The sequence below is a fragment of the Hylobates moloch genome, unplaced genomic scaffold (assembly GCF_009828535.3).
Source record: "Hylobates moloch isolate HMO894 unplaced genomic scaffold, HMol_V3 SCAFFOLD_19, whole genome shotgun sequence".
Classification (NCBI taxonomy): domain Eukaryota; kingdom Metazoa; phylum Chordata; class Mammalia; order Primates; family Hylobatidae; genus Hylobates; species Hylobates moloch.
In genome coordinates, this window is record NW_026652294.1 from 41,611,097 (window position 1) to 41,625,947 (window position 14,851).

Here is a 14,851-nt window from a genome sequence, read left to right on the forward strand (position 1 = left end):
GAACATCACGTCTGAATGCTCGCGGCCTCTGCCTGCCTCGTGGGATGGTGCTGGAAATTATACTCGTGTTTAGATAGCATTCTCTGCAAGTGGCTGCTGTTGTCCTTCTGTCATCAGCACAGACAAGTGCTGGGAGTACCCACCTTGGGGTGGGGTGGCAAGAGAGGGCCAGCTTGTATCCGCCCTGTTGTCTTCCTTCCTTCCTGACTTGACTCTGTCCTCTGTGGCCTTCTCAGGAGGGGAATGTGATTGTGAGGAGAATGTGTACTTTACCCCTCACCAGTCCAGAGGGGCACGTAGCCCAAACCTCTCCCCTTCCCAGAAACCTACAAGTCCCCCTGGGTGCGCCTGTGTGATGAGGCAGGCTCCGAGAGCCACAGGCTGGTGGGCCACTCGGGAAGCAGTAAAGGAAGACATTTTATGATTCTAACTGGAGATAATGAATTGAAAAGCTGGTCTTTGTTTCTGGAAATGATGCCAGGAGGCCCTCAAAATAAACGCCCACCTGTCCTTCAGGTCTCAACACCTGTTGCTCTTGGGACAAAGACCCCAGGCCCAAAATAGGCACAGCTGCTATGGATGCTCATCTTGCCCTCCTGGAGCTGAGACTGGGCCATGTTTGGAAATATGTCTCCCTCCATCCCCTCCTCCCATCCTCATTCAGAGCCTTAGGGCTTTAAGATGTGAGCTCTTTCCTCACTTCCTCTCCCCAGTCTTTCTTGGGTATCTCTGCTTCTCCCATCCCCTGTTCCTGGGCATGTCATAGGCATTTGGTAAATGACAGATGAATGAATACATGTATAAGGAAACACAGACCTGAAATTTCTAGCAGCAAAGTTTGGAGCAGGAAGCTCCGGCTAGCCCTGGGCTTTTTGCTAAGGGTGTCCTGGCTTTGCATGGCAGCACCCCTCCCTGCCGGGCCTTTGCCAGGACGCTCGATCCTCTCTTCGGGCTTTTGAGCAATGTGAATTGCCAACAGCCATGCCCACTCCCCAGGCCAAGAAAACCAAGTTCATGGCCAGGATTGCTCACAAAAAAAAAAAGAACCACTTCTGACTTATTATTCTCTCTTTATTACCGAAATGCGGAGGCAGAAAGTCAACAGAGAAAGAATTTGTTTTCCCCAAGGCCACACAGATTGCCCCAACACTTGACTTTTCCTGCTAGGAACTCAATCCAAGAGATGGGCTTTCTTTTGTTCTCTGACTATAAAAGCGTGTCACCCTGTCACCGTCTTCTATCACACAAGACCCCTATGGGCTTGGTTTGGTTTTGTTCTTTCATCATGATTATTTGGAAAGTTATATTTCCTTTACTGTCCTTGAGGTATGAGGCTTCACCTTATCTTGTCTCCGTATCCCTGAGTCACTGAGGAGTCCTATGTCAATGACACCTCTCCATATGCTTTACCTAAGCTGCCCCTTCTCTCAGCAAGTTCGCGCCAGGCTTCCCCATGAAGGCCACCTAAGGGTGTCTATCATCCCCCTCCTAAATCTCCCCAGGACTTTTGAACAAGGGCCATGTCCCGTTTAATGTCATACAAAGAAGACTCATCAAAGCTCAGGAGTTGGGAGTTCTTGCTTCTCACTGCCATGGAAAGCATGAAACATCTTAGATAAAAATAATCTGTGCCATCCCCTGGCTCCGGATGGCCAGCAGTTGGGGCCTGAGTGCCTCCAGAATGTCTCGGCATTGCTGAGGGTAACCGGATCGCCGCTCAGATCCAACAAGCAGCCTCAGAACCTCCCAGCCGCTGTTGTTTTTAGCACTGGGATTATTGTCAGGGGTGTAAATAGGCATCTGTGTTCTGGGTGGCTCGCTCACACCACATTCCTAGGCACACTTGTTTTATTAAAGCTCTCAGCTGTCGGGTGATCCAGGCATGGAGAAATGAAAGGCCGCCCTCACCAGCTGGTGGTGGACTGTAAACTGCAACCAGTTTTCCCCCATAAGGACATGTTACTCCTGTTAGAAACTGTGTCCCTCACATGTCCTTAAGAAGGGGGCCATCTGCCAATCATAAATCAAGATCTCAGCCGTTCCAAATAAAGAAAGAGTCTCCCCTCCTTGCTGGCAGTCCTTTTATAGTTGACAGGTTTTTTTTTTTTTTTTAATCTTGTGCTTGGCCATGTATTTCTTGTGTAATTAAAAAATTATAGAAGGTAATAAAAAATACAAATCCACTGCTAAGAGATTTAAGACTCAATAAAAATTTCAGAAAGCCAAAGGTTTCTGGATAGTATGAGGATTACAGGGAGAAGGTTAATAAATTCCATGCCCCAACACCAGAAAAAAAGAATAAAAGAGAAAAAACAAGGCTATTTATGAAAAGGAAAACTAATTAGAAATGGCCCTTAATGGCTGAGTGCGGTGGCTCATACCTGTAATCCCAGCACCTTGGGAGGCCGAGGCGGGTGGATCACCTGAGGTCAGAAGTTCAAGACCATTCTGGCCAACATGGCAAAACCCCATCTCTACTAAAAATACAAAAAAATTAGCCGGGCATGGTGGCACGTGCCTGTAGTCCCAACTACCTGGGAGGCTGAGGCATGAGAATTGCTTGAAACCGGGTGGCGGAAGTTGCAGTGAGCCAAGATCGCACCACTGCGCTCCAGCCTGGGTGACAGAGTGAGACTCCTTCTCAAGAAAAATAAAAAATATAATAAGAAATGGTCCTTAATTTGGAGAGGCTCACCCCAAAAAGTGAGTCTGAAGAGAAGGCGCCCTTCATTCTTTTGCCACCCTGTTCTGGAGCCCATATACCAAAGAGCCGGTGGATATTGCAAATGAGCTAAAGCCACCCAAGTTCCTACTGAATGGTCAAAGGTCCTGTCTTAAGAGAGGCTCTCTGAGGATGGAGTGGGCTGAGGTGGTGGACAAGAGGAGGGTTATAGAGAAACACCTGGAGGACGCTAACGGAAACAGTCAATCATCAAAAAGAAAACACAAAGTACGCTTTGGGTTCTATCAGCCCAGTTTCAACACAGCTTTACCCCGTGCTCCAGCTCCTCGAGGGATTTCACCGTCCAGGTGGCCAGCTGCCCCGGTAGAAGATTAGTACTTTGTAGGGTAAAGGAGTCTTAGGATCTAGAGAGAATCCAGCTCTGCCATTTTGACCTTGAACAAATCACTCAGTGTTTCGTCTCTTCATCTGTAAAGCGGGGGATAAGGTCCATCTCCTCATCACCGAGTCTGTGTGCTGAGGGCACGAGAGAGTGCATGCCAAGTGCACATGGGTGGAGTTCAGTAAATAGTGGCTGATCTCATCCTCCTCCTCTCCATGGTCGGAGGAGACCCCCTCCCTGGCTCATGTGGCACGGCAGCTCCTGATTTGGAATGGAATTGGTGCTTTCATTTTCCACTTCTTAATAACACAGCTTACATTTTCTATAGTCGTGGGCATCCTTTTTTTATGGAATAAATGAACATTGGTGACTTTGGTCATAATATTCACTCTTAGAAGATGAATCTTTTTATTTATATCCTTCACAAAATCAGAGCCTAATAGAAATAGTCACAGGTCGCTTCCAGCACCAAACTCCGCACCTTCTCCTTTGTGGGAAATGTCACACTTTGCCAATAAGTGGACACAGGGGGTCCCACGGCCCCAGGTATTTTCAAGTGCAGAGGCACTCCAGTTCTGCATAAAATGCATCAGGGGCCTCTTTTATTAACTGTTTAAGTCTTAAGTTCTGTAAAATAAGTTTACTTCAAAGATTTCTCGCTTACTCTTCCTTTCTGGTCTGTATGTATTTTACTTTTTTTTTTTTTTTTTGACAGAGTCTCACTCTGTTGCCAGGCTGGAGTGCAGTGGCATGATCTCGGCTCACTGCAACCTCTGCCTCCCAGGTTCAAGCGATTCTCCTGCCTCAGCCTCCCGAGTAGCTGGAACTACAGGCGGGCACCACCACGCCTGGCTAATTTTTCTATTTTTAGTAGAGACGGGGTTTCACCATGTTGGCCAGGATGGTCTCGATCTCTTGGCCTTGTGATCTGCCCGCCTTGGCCTCCCAAAGTGCTGGGATTACAGGCGTGAGCCACCGTGTCTGGCCTTTACCATGTATTTTTAAAAGATAAGGACTATCTTAGAAAGCATAATCACAAAATCACATTATAGCTTAAAATGAACAATAATCTCATGTCACCATCAATATCCAGTCAAGATTCAAATGTACCAATTGGAGCGTGTATGTGTGTGTGTGTGTCTATTTTTTAACAGCGTGTTTGTACAAAGCAGTATCCTAACAAGGTCCACACAATGCAATTGGTGGATAGGTCCACTAAGTGTCTTTTAATCTACAGGTCTCCCTTCTATTTGTTTTATATTTTTTCCTTGCAATTTATTTATTGAAAAAGCTAAATGATTTGTTGAGTTCCCCTACATCTGGAGAGAACACCCCTTGGCCTTTCATTCTCACCTGAGTCAAACTAGGTCCCCTAATCTTCTGGAATCAAAGAAGGGAACTTGGCAGCTGTTGCTAATAAATTTACTGATGACAATAAACAAAGGATCCCAGGCTAGAAGATGCTCTTTCTAGTAGCAAGTCAACCAGATAGTTATTTGACTTCCTGCCTTCTTTCCCTCTTAAGGTAAAGACGAGATTATCTTGGGTCAGGGGTGGGATTTTCTGTTGTGCAGCTTTGAAATAGTGCACACTGAGCTAAGATAACAGTAGTAGATTTAGACTGAGCGCTTGAAGGGGCCAGCCTCTTTTTTATTCATTTGTGTATTTTTGATAGCACAGTGCTTACATGAACAGCTGCCCAAAAAATATTTACTAGATTTCAGATGTATTTCCCCAGTAGAATGTAAAGAAGGGGAATGTAGGCCTTTGCTTTATAACCCTATTCAACTCAAGACAAGGGCTTTTCATGAGCCTACCTTTGTGTTTCCTTCATGTCATATTAAGAGATGACTCTTTTGAAAAGCTCTCTCTCCCATTCCCCACCAAAGCAAAGGTTAACCCGGAAGTTTTTTTTTTTTTCCTTTTTGATTTAAGCCAAAAGCCATCTCTCCCTCCGCACATGCACACACCAATTGAATTTACCAAGCCCTCTGCTTACAAAGTTTTCACCTCTGAGCATATAAACCATCAAACTAGGAGCCATTTCTGCATGGGGAAGAGGAAAACAAACACAGCAAAGCAGCCCCAGATTGAAACAAAGCAAAGTTTATTGCATGTGAAAAAGAGTCACATGGACATTAAGTATCAATGGTCAGGAACCAAGAAAATACACATTTTGCATATCTTCTGTCCTGCTCCAGAAGGGCTGGCTCACTCTTCGCTCTCGTGGACCACCATCTGGGAAGAAAGGGCACCTGGAGTCAAGTCGGGTGGCAGAGACACATTCCCACCCACCACTTCTGCCGGCTGGCATCAGAGAGTTGCTTGCCTACTTCAGTGGGACACAGGATATTTTTTGGACCTTGGGAAAATGCACGATTGCACACATGAAGTCACCCCATAGCCTTAGAAACTGGCCCTCCGAAAGAGCAAGCCCCAAACGCTGGAGAGCCAGCAACCTACTGTCGGATGCTGTGTGTTCAGCGGGCTCTGGAGGGGGATCCTGCAGCAGCCTTTTGTTACCAGCAGGGGGCGCATGAAAGAGCTCAGTGGGACCCGCTCGCTCCTTTTCAGGATGGCGGTTTGTTTTGTTTTGTTGGGATACATGTGCAGAACGTGCAGGTTTGTTACACAGGTATACATGTGCCATGGTGGTTTGCTGCACCTATCAACCTGTCATCTAGGTTTTAAGCCCCACGTGCATTAGCTGTTTGTCCTAATGCTCTCCCTCCCCATGCTGCCCCCACCCCCCGACAGGCCCCGGTGTGTGATGTTCCCTTCCCTGTGTCCACGTGTTCTCACTGTTCAACTCCCACTTATGAGTGAGAACATGAGGTGTTTGGTTTTCTGTTTCTGTGTTAGTTTGCTGAGAATGATGGCTTCCAGCTTCATCCACATCCTTGCAAAGGACATGATATCATTCTGTTTTATGGCTGCATAGTATCCCATGGTGTATATGTGCAGGATGGCGGTTTTTATTGTGACTCACAGACCGGGATTCTAGCGAGGGTCCAGTCAGCTAAGTGACTTTAAGCACTTTCTCTTCCTGAGCCTGAGACTCCCCAGCTCTAAAGTAAAGGGTTCTCTGAGGTTCCTTCCAGCTAAGAAGTTTCTACAGTCCCTGGGGGGGCTCCTCCCAGCTCAGCGACTGACCCTGCTGGAGGTGAAATCTCGAGTCTTAGCGCGGAGCTTGTTGACTTGAGATTCTGCGATATCCGCACGTTCCTCGGCTTCCTCCAGCTCATGCTGAGCCTTTCGGAATTTGGTGAGATGAGCATTGGCTTGTTCATCCTAAAACCAAGGAGCCCAGGCAGGTTAGATCAGCACCCGCCTCTCTCAGAACTCACCATGGGAAACAGCCCCGTCTGCCTGCCGCAGTCAGCACCTATCTCACTTACAGCCTCCTCCGCCTGCCTCTTGTAGGACTTGACTTTCACTTGCAGTTTATCCACCAGATCCTGCAGTCTCAGCACATTCTTCCTGTCCTCTTCACTCTAAGAATGAGAAAGTGGGAATGTCACTGGAGAGGAGGGGGCAGATTTGCACACAGCATGGGCAGCTTTCTGGGCTAAAGTGTTTCTTCCTGTAGTTTGGTGGAGAATCTGCACGTCACAGAGGACACGATCATGGCGTTTGCTTTCCACTTACCTGATACGTCAGCTCCTTGACCCTCCGCTCATACTTCCTCAGGCCCTTAACAGACTCTGTGTTCTTCTTCTGCTCCCCCTCAAGTTCAAACTCCAGCTCTCGGATCTGGGGGAGAGGGTGGGGAAATTAGTCTGGGGCTGGAGCGTGATTGGGAGGCTGGAAAGCTCGGCGCAGGCGGGGTTCCTCCTGCACACACCCTGGTCTCCAGTTTCTGGATCTGCTTCTTCCCGCCCTTCAGGGCCAGCTGCTCAGCCTCATCTAGACGGTGCTGCAGGTCCTTCACCGTCTGTTCCAGGTTCTTCTTCATCCGCTCGAGGTGGGCGCTGGTGTCTTGCTCCTTCTTCAGCTCCTCCGCCATCATGGCAGCCTGAAAAGTACATGGGACTCGCTAGGATGCAGAGGAAGCTCCAGTGCCTCGGAACTGTCAAAACCTGGGGACCTCAGAGGACCAGAGACCATGCTAAAGAAAAAGGACAGGCCAGGTGCGGTGGCTCACGCCTGTAAATCCCAGCACTTTGGGAGGCCAAGGCGGGTGGATCACCTGAGGTCAGGAGTTCAAGACCAGCCTGCTCAACATGGTGAAACCCCATCTCTACTAAAAATACAAAAAATTAGCTGGGCGTGGTGGCAGGTGCCCGTATTCCCAGCTACTCTGGAGGCTGAGGCAGGAGAGTTGCTTGAACCCAGAAGGAGGAGGTTGCAGTGAGCCGAGATCTCACCATTGCACTCCAGCCTGGTCAGTAAGAGTGAAACTCCATCTCGGGGGGTGGGGAAAACAGAAAGAAAGTAAAAGGACAACAGGTGAGACTGTGATGAAGCACACTCTGCCACCCTGGAAGAGGGCCAGAGCTACATCCAGTAGATAAAATAACCTAATCAATGAGGCAATGAGAACTTGAGGGACAGACTGGGAAACAGTTTCTTCCCTTTCTTAAGCTGGCCTCCTTTGAAACCCTCCCCTGCCCCAGGGAAATTCTTTTTTTCATTATCACCAATATATATTTTCAAAGGAGCTTGAGACTTAGAGCAGTCTGACTTGATGCCCAGCCTCATAGATTTGGGGATAGTGAGATTAAGGGAAGGCCTCTGGAGAATTAAGGCTGCACAGGAACAGCAAAATCATTTCGAGGTAAAGTTCTCCCGCCGGGCAGCAGGTGGCGCCATGAGCGCGGTGGGCCGCCGGGAGAAAGCCTCGGAGACCCAGGGAGAAATGTGTGGGATATTGACACCTCAGGTTCTTGTTTTCTTATTTGGAATACGTCAGATGTTGAAGGAAAGACGTGCATACCTCTCCACAGGCAGAACGACTAGGATATAATCCCTTCCTGTCTTTTTTTCTTGTGCCCTTCTTCTAAAGTGCAGGAGGGAACAGGGGAGTTTGAGCGGAGATGGGAGCGCTCGGCGAGCAGAATGTGCACCAGGTGTGGCTGGGGGAGACCGCACCTGTCTAACTACGTGAGGGCTTTAATGCAATGCAATCCCGGCAGCCCGAGGGCAGCAGGAAGGAGACGCCTTACGTCCGTGATGGCCTTCTTGGCCTTCTCCTCAGCGTTCCTTGCATCCCTGCTGGCATCTTCTACCTCACTCTGGAGCTGCATGAGGTCTGTCTCCAGCTTCTTCTTGGTGTGGATGAGGCTGGTGTTCTAGGGCAAGAGGAGGGCTGTTAACCAGGTGCGTCTGAGGCTGGAACCTCGCCTCTCTTCCTCTCTCTTCCCTCACCTGGGTGTGCAGCAGCTGCACCCTCTCGTTGGAGTCCAGGAGCTCCTGTTCCGCCAGTTTCCGGGCCCTCTCCGTCTGCTCCAGAGTGGCCCGCAGCTCCTCCACCTCGGCCTGCAGCAGGTTGGCTCTGCGCTCCACGATCGCCAGCTGCTCCTTCAGGTCCTCCTGGCCCCGGAGGGCATCATCCAGGTGGAGCTGCGTATCCTAGCCAGAGAAAAAGGAACATTCTATTTGAAGTTGAGGTGTTAGGACCACGAGCCTCATCTACATCTCTGAGTTTTTGTTTGTTTTTTTTTTTGTTGTTTGTTTTGTTTTTGTTTTGAGACAAGGTCTTGTTCTGTCACCCAAGCTGGTGTGCAGTTGCGTGATCTCAGCTCACTGTAACCTCTGCCTCCTGGAAAGCAATCCTCCCATCTCAGCCTCCCAAGTAGCTGAGACCACAGGCTTGTGCCACCATGCCTAGCTAATTTTTAGTTTTTTTTTGTAGAGATAAGGTTTCGCTATATTGCCCAGGCTGGTCTCAAACTCCCAGGCTCAAGTGAGCCTCTTGCCTCAGTCTCCCAGAGCGCTGGGACTACAGGCGTGCACCACTGTGCCCAGCCTACATTTCTGAGTATGTGAGGACGAGAGAGGCTTTTCCCCGATGGGTTCTCTCAAACCTTCAGCTGCCCCTGGACACTCCTGAGGTGTTTGAGGGTCTCTGCCGCCTGGCGGTTGGCGTGGCTCAGCTGGATCTCGATTTCATTCAGGTCCCCCTCCATCTTCTTCTTGAGCCGGATGGCTTCGTTCCTGCTCCGCACCTCGGCGTCCAGGGCGCTCTGCATGGTTTCCACTGTTCTCTGGTAGTTCCTCTTCAGCTGCTCGATCTCTTCATCCTTCTCGGCGATCTTTCTATCAATTTCTGATTTCACTTGTGTCAATTCAAGCTGGATTCGGAGGATCTTGGCTTCTTCATGCTCAAGAGCAGCCTTTAAGAAACAAAAGTAAATCAAATAGTGTCCGTGATGGGATGGAGCCAGCTCCACTTCCCTGCAAGGTAACAAAGCTTCAGTGGAATAGTCCTAAATCTAATCCTACAATATTCACGATTCACTTTTTAAAAGTCCCAAATTTGGCCGGGCGCAGTGGCTCACGCCAGTAATCCCAGCACTTTGTGAGGCTGAGGCGGGCAGATCACCTGAGGTCAGGAGTTCGAGACCAGCCTGACCAACATAGTGAAACCCTGTCTTTACTAAAAATACAAAAATTAGCCAGGCATGGTGGTGCCTGCCTGTAATTCCAGCTACTCGGGAGGCTGAGGCAGGAGAATCACTTGAACCCGGGAGGCAGAGGTTGCAGTGAGCTGAGATTGTGCCATTGCACTCCAGCCTGGGCAACAAGAACGAAATTCCGTCTCAAAAAAAAAAAAAGTCCCAGATTTATATTCAGTGCAGAAATAAAACTATGTTTCATTGCTTTTTGGTTTTGATTATACTATCAACCAATAATAATGTTTAAATCATATTTCTTAGGAGAATAAAGGACTTTCTAGATATTTTTAATTCATCTGATATTTTGTAAAATCTCGTCTTTAGGCCTATTTAATATGACAGTCTTCTTCAATAAATTTAAGATAATTCACAGGTATTATTCAGCCTCACAGTTTTGCTGTGTGACAGGAAAGCAGCAGGCATTAGGACTGTGATTTGACAAAGGCAAAAATGAAGACACAGCGCGGAGCAGCTAGCCACCCTGGCCGCGGCTCACCATGGCTGCGTCTGCGTCTGCGTCTGCGTCTGCGCCTGCGCCTGCGTCTGCGCCTGCGCCTGCGCCTGCGTCTGCGTCTGCGCCTGCGCCCCAGCACTCACCTCTGCTTCCTCGAGAGCCAGCTGGATATCAGCCTTTTCCAGCTCAATCTGCTTTCTTGATTTCTCCAGTTCATGGATGGTTTTACCATTTTCAGCAATTTGTTCTGTGAGATCTGCTATCTCCTCTGTAAAGAAATAAGTTTCAATTGCATATGAGCGCCTCTGCATGGGTTTCCAGACATGCAAAGCATTGACTCAATGCTTTTCACCTGGTTTATTATAATCCTAAGGTTTCCTGTTTCCTAGAGATAAGATATTGTACAGAGAGAGGCTAAAACGTAACCCGTCAGATGGTGAACACTTTCTCCGTGTGCATTAACACACGTGTGTAGGAAACGGAATGATGAAGCCACACCCACGCCAGCATGCTCTAGAGCAATACAGCATGAAAGGAGGAGGTTTCAGAGGGTTTCGAATAGCTTACGCTCTAAGTTCTTATTTTCCCGTTTCACAGTTTCAAGTTGATCTAAGGCTTCCTCATAGGCATTTTTCAGTTTGAAGAGCTCAGTGCTCAAGGAGCGGGACTCCTTCAGGGATGCCTCCAGCTCTGCTTGGCTCTCCTCACACTTTGTCTTCCACTCTGCCAACACCTGGAACACCGGATGGAAGGTCTCTCCGTTTCTGAGCTCTCCTCTAGGTTTCTAACTAAATACTAAATAACTAAATTAAATGCAAAGTTAGGGCCACGCTTGGCATCACTTGCCTGGCTCGTTGTTATCGATTATAGGGCTAATCAAGATTCTGTTCCATAAATGTACTCAAGGTAATGAGTCAGGAACAATTGCCATCGTGAAAAAGAAAATAGATCCTTCGAGAAGGAATTAGCTGGGCATAATTGTCCGTTTCCTAATAAAAAAAAATGGCCCTGTACTTCTAAATATTTCATTAAAGCATTGGTTCCAATCAACTTTATCTGCCATCTTGAAAGAAGGGCTTCCAGAAAGCCTCCCAATAGGATCTCAGCTTAGACAGACCAGCAGTACAGAGAGGAAAAATGCTTAGGGCTGCACGACATTGTAGAAATTGGTTTGTCTCCATGGACGACATTTGAAAGGGACCTCTACCCCCAGCCCATTCCCATTCTGTTTTGCAGATGAGGAAACTACAGCCCGGTGAAGTTCAGGGACTCGCCCAAGGCCACACTGCTGCTAAGGGCAGAGTCAGGCCTGGAATGCATTCTCCTCCTTCCACGGCTGCTAGAAATCCCCTACATCATGGCATTCACCCAGCACACAGCGGACCCCACACCTTGTCAAAGTTCCTCTGCTTCTTGTCCAGAGCGGCGGCCAAGGAATTGGCTCTTTCAACATCAACCATCAGATCCTCCACCTCTCCTTGCAGCCTCTGCTTGGTTTTCTCCAATGAAGCACATTTAGCATTCACTGCCTCAACCTGTTCCTCGGAATCCTGAAGGCGCTGAGCAAGTTTTTTCCTTAAAGAATATGAAAGAAAAGCAGCTGTTATTTAAGTTTCCATCCACTTGAACATCACTATTCATCGAGTTCGAATCACTAATCTATGTGATTCAGACACCCATGTGTTTTTATAGGCCCAAGAGAATTTCCTGTCTACTCACAATCCGGGATCAATAACTTGCCTTGTATCTAACCAAGATCAAAGTTGTTTGTTTTAATAAAACGTGCTAATGCCAGGTCCCTCTAATGGCCCAGCACTGCATTTAAAGACACATGAGATGGTGAAACGTCTAGTAATAAAAATAAATTCATCGAATTCATTCCCAAGTAGTTCTACTAAAAGCAAACAGAGCTGCGCACTTGGCCTCCTCCAGCTCCTCTGTGCGCTGGATGGCGTCCGTCTCGTATTTGGTCCTCCACTGGGCAACCTCACTGTTGGCCTTGGACAGCGCCCTCTGCAGCTCAGCTTTGCCTTCCTGCTCCTCCTCATACTGTTCCCGCAGCAGGTCACAGTCGTGGCGGGAGGACTGCAGGGCGTGCGCCAAGGCGTTCTTGGCCTGCAGAAGTCAAAAAGAGAAGAGCACCTGATATATTTAGTGCCAGGTGCATGATACAATCCAAGTGTGTCCCTTCTATCACCACCTACTGAATGAAGTTGCCTTTTATTTTTCCTCCTGCAGGTGATATTTAAAAATAAGAGCAAAGAAGCCTTCTTTCAATGGTGTACCTTGTTCTCTTCCTCCAGCTGCCTCTTGAGCTCTTCTATTTGCTGGGTAAATGCTTGCTTGCTCCTGGAAAGTTGGGATACTATGCTTTCCTTTTCTTCCAGCTGACGACTCAGCTCACCTGTGTTCAGAAGGAAATAGTTTCATTTCATTTATTCACTCATTCACTCACCACCTTTCTATTATGTGTAAGGCACTGTGCTAAGATCTGGGGAGGGAGAAAATGATAAGATATGGTTTCTTTTTGAGGGAGAAGGTATATTGTTCATGAAAAGGAAACTGAAAGCAGAACTGATAAGGTATTGTTGTAGGCCAGGTGCAGTGGCTCATGCCTGTAATCCCAGCACTTTGGGAGGCTAAGGCAGGCAGATCACAAGGTCAGGAGTTTGAGACCAGCCTGGCCAATATGCTGAAACCCCATCTCTACTAAAAACACAAAAATTAGCCAGGCATGGTGGTGGGCACTTGTAGTCCCAGCTACTTGGGAGGCTGAGGCAGGAGAATCACTGGAACCCAGGAGGTGGAGGTTGCAGTGAGCCGAGGTCGTGCCACTGTACTCTAGCCTGGGCAACAGAGCGAGACTCCATCTCAAAAAAAAAAAAAAAGATATTGTTGTAAACTACTGGAAGGTGGGACTGATGTCTGTCAAAAAAAAAATCCACTGAGAAGAACTGTAAATGTAAACGTTACCAGGAGCACCTAATAACTCCCATCAGACCTCCCCAGTGGCAGGTGTTTCCAGCTGTTTGTTGATTTGTTATCAACAAATACGTAGAGAAATACTTAGAGCTTTATATCTCTAGTTAGACTCTTGGGTGAATAGGGTAAGTTCAAGTTTATATGCTTACATAGAGGTGAGAGAAAAACATGGAATGGGGCTTTATGACTCCAGACGTGAATCCCCCAACATGAGTGTATGTAAAAGTGGCCACCATAGGCTGGGTGTGGTGGCTCACGCCTGTAATCCCAGCACTTTGGGAGGCCGAGGCAGGCAGATCACAAGGTCAGGAGTTTGAGACCAGCCTGGCCAACACAGTGAAACCCTGTCTCTACTAAAAATACAAAAATTAGCCGTGTGTGGTGGCATGCGTCTGTAGTCCCAGCTACTCTGGAGGCTGAGGCAAGAGAATCACTTGAACCCGGGAGGCGGAGTTTGCAGTGAGCCGAGATTACGCCATTGCACTCCAGCCTGGGTGACAGAGAGTGAGACTCCATCTAAAAAAAAAAAAAAAAGTGGCTACCAAATTTCTTTTCTTCATTGTCTTGGCTGTGACTGCCAGCCAAGGATGGATTCACCTGTGAGGATGCACCAGGGCTGGGTGAAGCCACATTTTCTAGGCAAAAAGCCCAAATAACATTCCCTTCAACATTTTTTTTTTTTTTTTTTTTTTGAGACGGAGTTTCATTCTTGTTGCCCAGGCTGGAGTGCAATGGCACAGTCTCGGCTCACTGCAACCTCCGCTTCCTGGGTTCAAGTGATTCTCCTGCCTCAGCCTCCCAAGTAGCTGGGATTACAGGCACCCGCCACCATGCCTTGCTAATTTTTGTATTTTTAGTTGAGATGGGGTTTCACCATGTCGGCCAGGCTGGTCTCGAACTCCTGACCTCAGGTGATCTGCCCACCTCGGCCTCCCAAAGTGCTGGGTTGACAGGCATGAGCTACCACACCCGGCCTCCTTTGCATTTTTATTATACACCAGGATCTTTAAACACTGGTCGTGTTTCTCTCTTTATTCTCAAAAACTTGGATGCAGACAATGAATATCTGAGTTAATGTGCAGAAAGAAGTAGCAAGGCCCTGGCTCTTAGTTTCTAGTCTCATTTCTACCCATCAGAGTCTGTTTGATGCAAGTGTATATTAATTTTGAAAGAGTTTGACTGAGATGTATTTTGTTTTGTTTTGTTTTGTTTTTTTGAGATGGAGTCTCGCTCTGTCGCCCAGGCTGGAGTGTAGTAGCGCAATCTCGGCTCACTGCAAGCTCCGCCTCCCGGGTTCACGCCATTTTCCTGCCTCAGCCTCCCGAGTAGCGGGGACTACAGGCACCCGTCACCACACTTGGCTAATTTTTTGTATTTTTAGTAGAGACAGGGTTTCACCGTGTTAGCCAGGATGGTTTCGATCTCCTGACCTCATGATCCACCCGCCTCAGCCTCCCAAAGTGCTGGGATTACAGGCGTGAGCCACCGCACCTGACCCCTGAGATGATATTTTGATATCTCAGTTTGAATGAGATGATATTTCTCATTGTGGTCTACTTCTTTTTCGCTCTTATTCTTACTGAACTCCCAATGTTCTCTCCCTTCAGGCTATTTCAAATGGCTCTTTCTATGAGTTATTTCAATTTCTTCTCTCCTGAAAAGATGCTTCCCTAGAGATTCTCCCCCAAACACACCCTGCCCTTGGTTTTGGCCAGCTGCGCCCATTGGGTACC

The 14,851-nt window shown here is 47.9% G+C and overlaps 1 protein-coding gene across 1 annotated transcript in view; it reads right to left on the reverse strand.

The window, feature by feature from the left end:
• Window positions 1-5,155: 5,155 nt before the first annotated feature.
• The window catches only part of LOC116459448 (myosin-3), a 28,669-nt gene continuing 18,973 nt past the window's right edge, over window positions 5,156-14,851 (reverse strand). The window contains exons 29-41 of the mRNA XM_032140040.2: window positions 12,422-12,540; window positions 12,055-12,251; window positions 11,528-11,711; window positions 10,704-10,869; window positions 10,280-10,404; window positions 9,092-9,400; window positions 8,433-8,636; window positions 8,231-8,356; window positions 6,910-7,080; window positions 6,714-6,818; window positions 6,464-6,559; window positions 6,219-6,356; window positions 5,156-5,303 (exon numbers count right to left, since the gene is read on the reverse strand). Coding sequence (XP_031995931.1) covers window positions 5,277-5,303; window positions 6,219-6,356; window positions 6,464-6,559; window positions 6,714-6,818; window positions 6,910-7,080; window positions 8,231-8,356; window positions 8,433-8,636; window positions 9,092-9,400; window positions 10,280-10,404; window positions 10,704-10,869; window positions 11,528-11,711; window positions 12,055-12,251; window positions 12,422-12,540 — 1,967 coding nt within the window. The 3' untranslated portion in view covers window positions 5,156-5,276. The remainder of the gene's footprint in view (window positions 5,304-6,218; window positions 6,357-6,463; window positions 6,560-6,713; window positions 6,819-6,909; window positions 7,081-8,230; window positions 8,357-8,432; window positions 8,637-9,091; window positions 9,401-10,279; window positions 10,405-10,703; window positions 10,870-11,527; window positions 11,712-12,054; window positions 12,252-12,421; window positions 12,541-14,851) is intronic.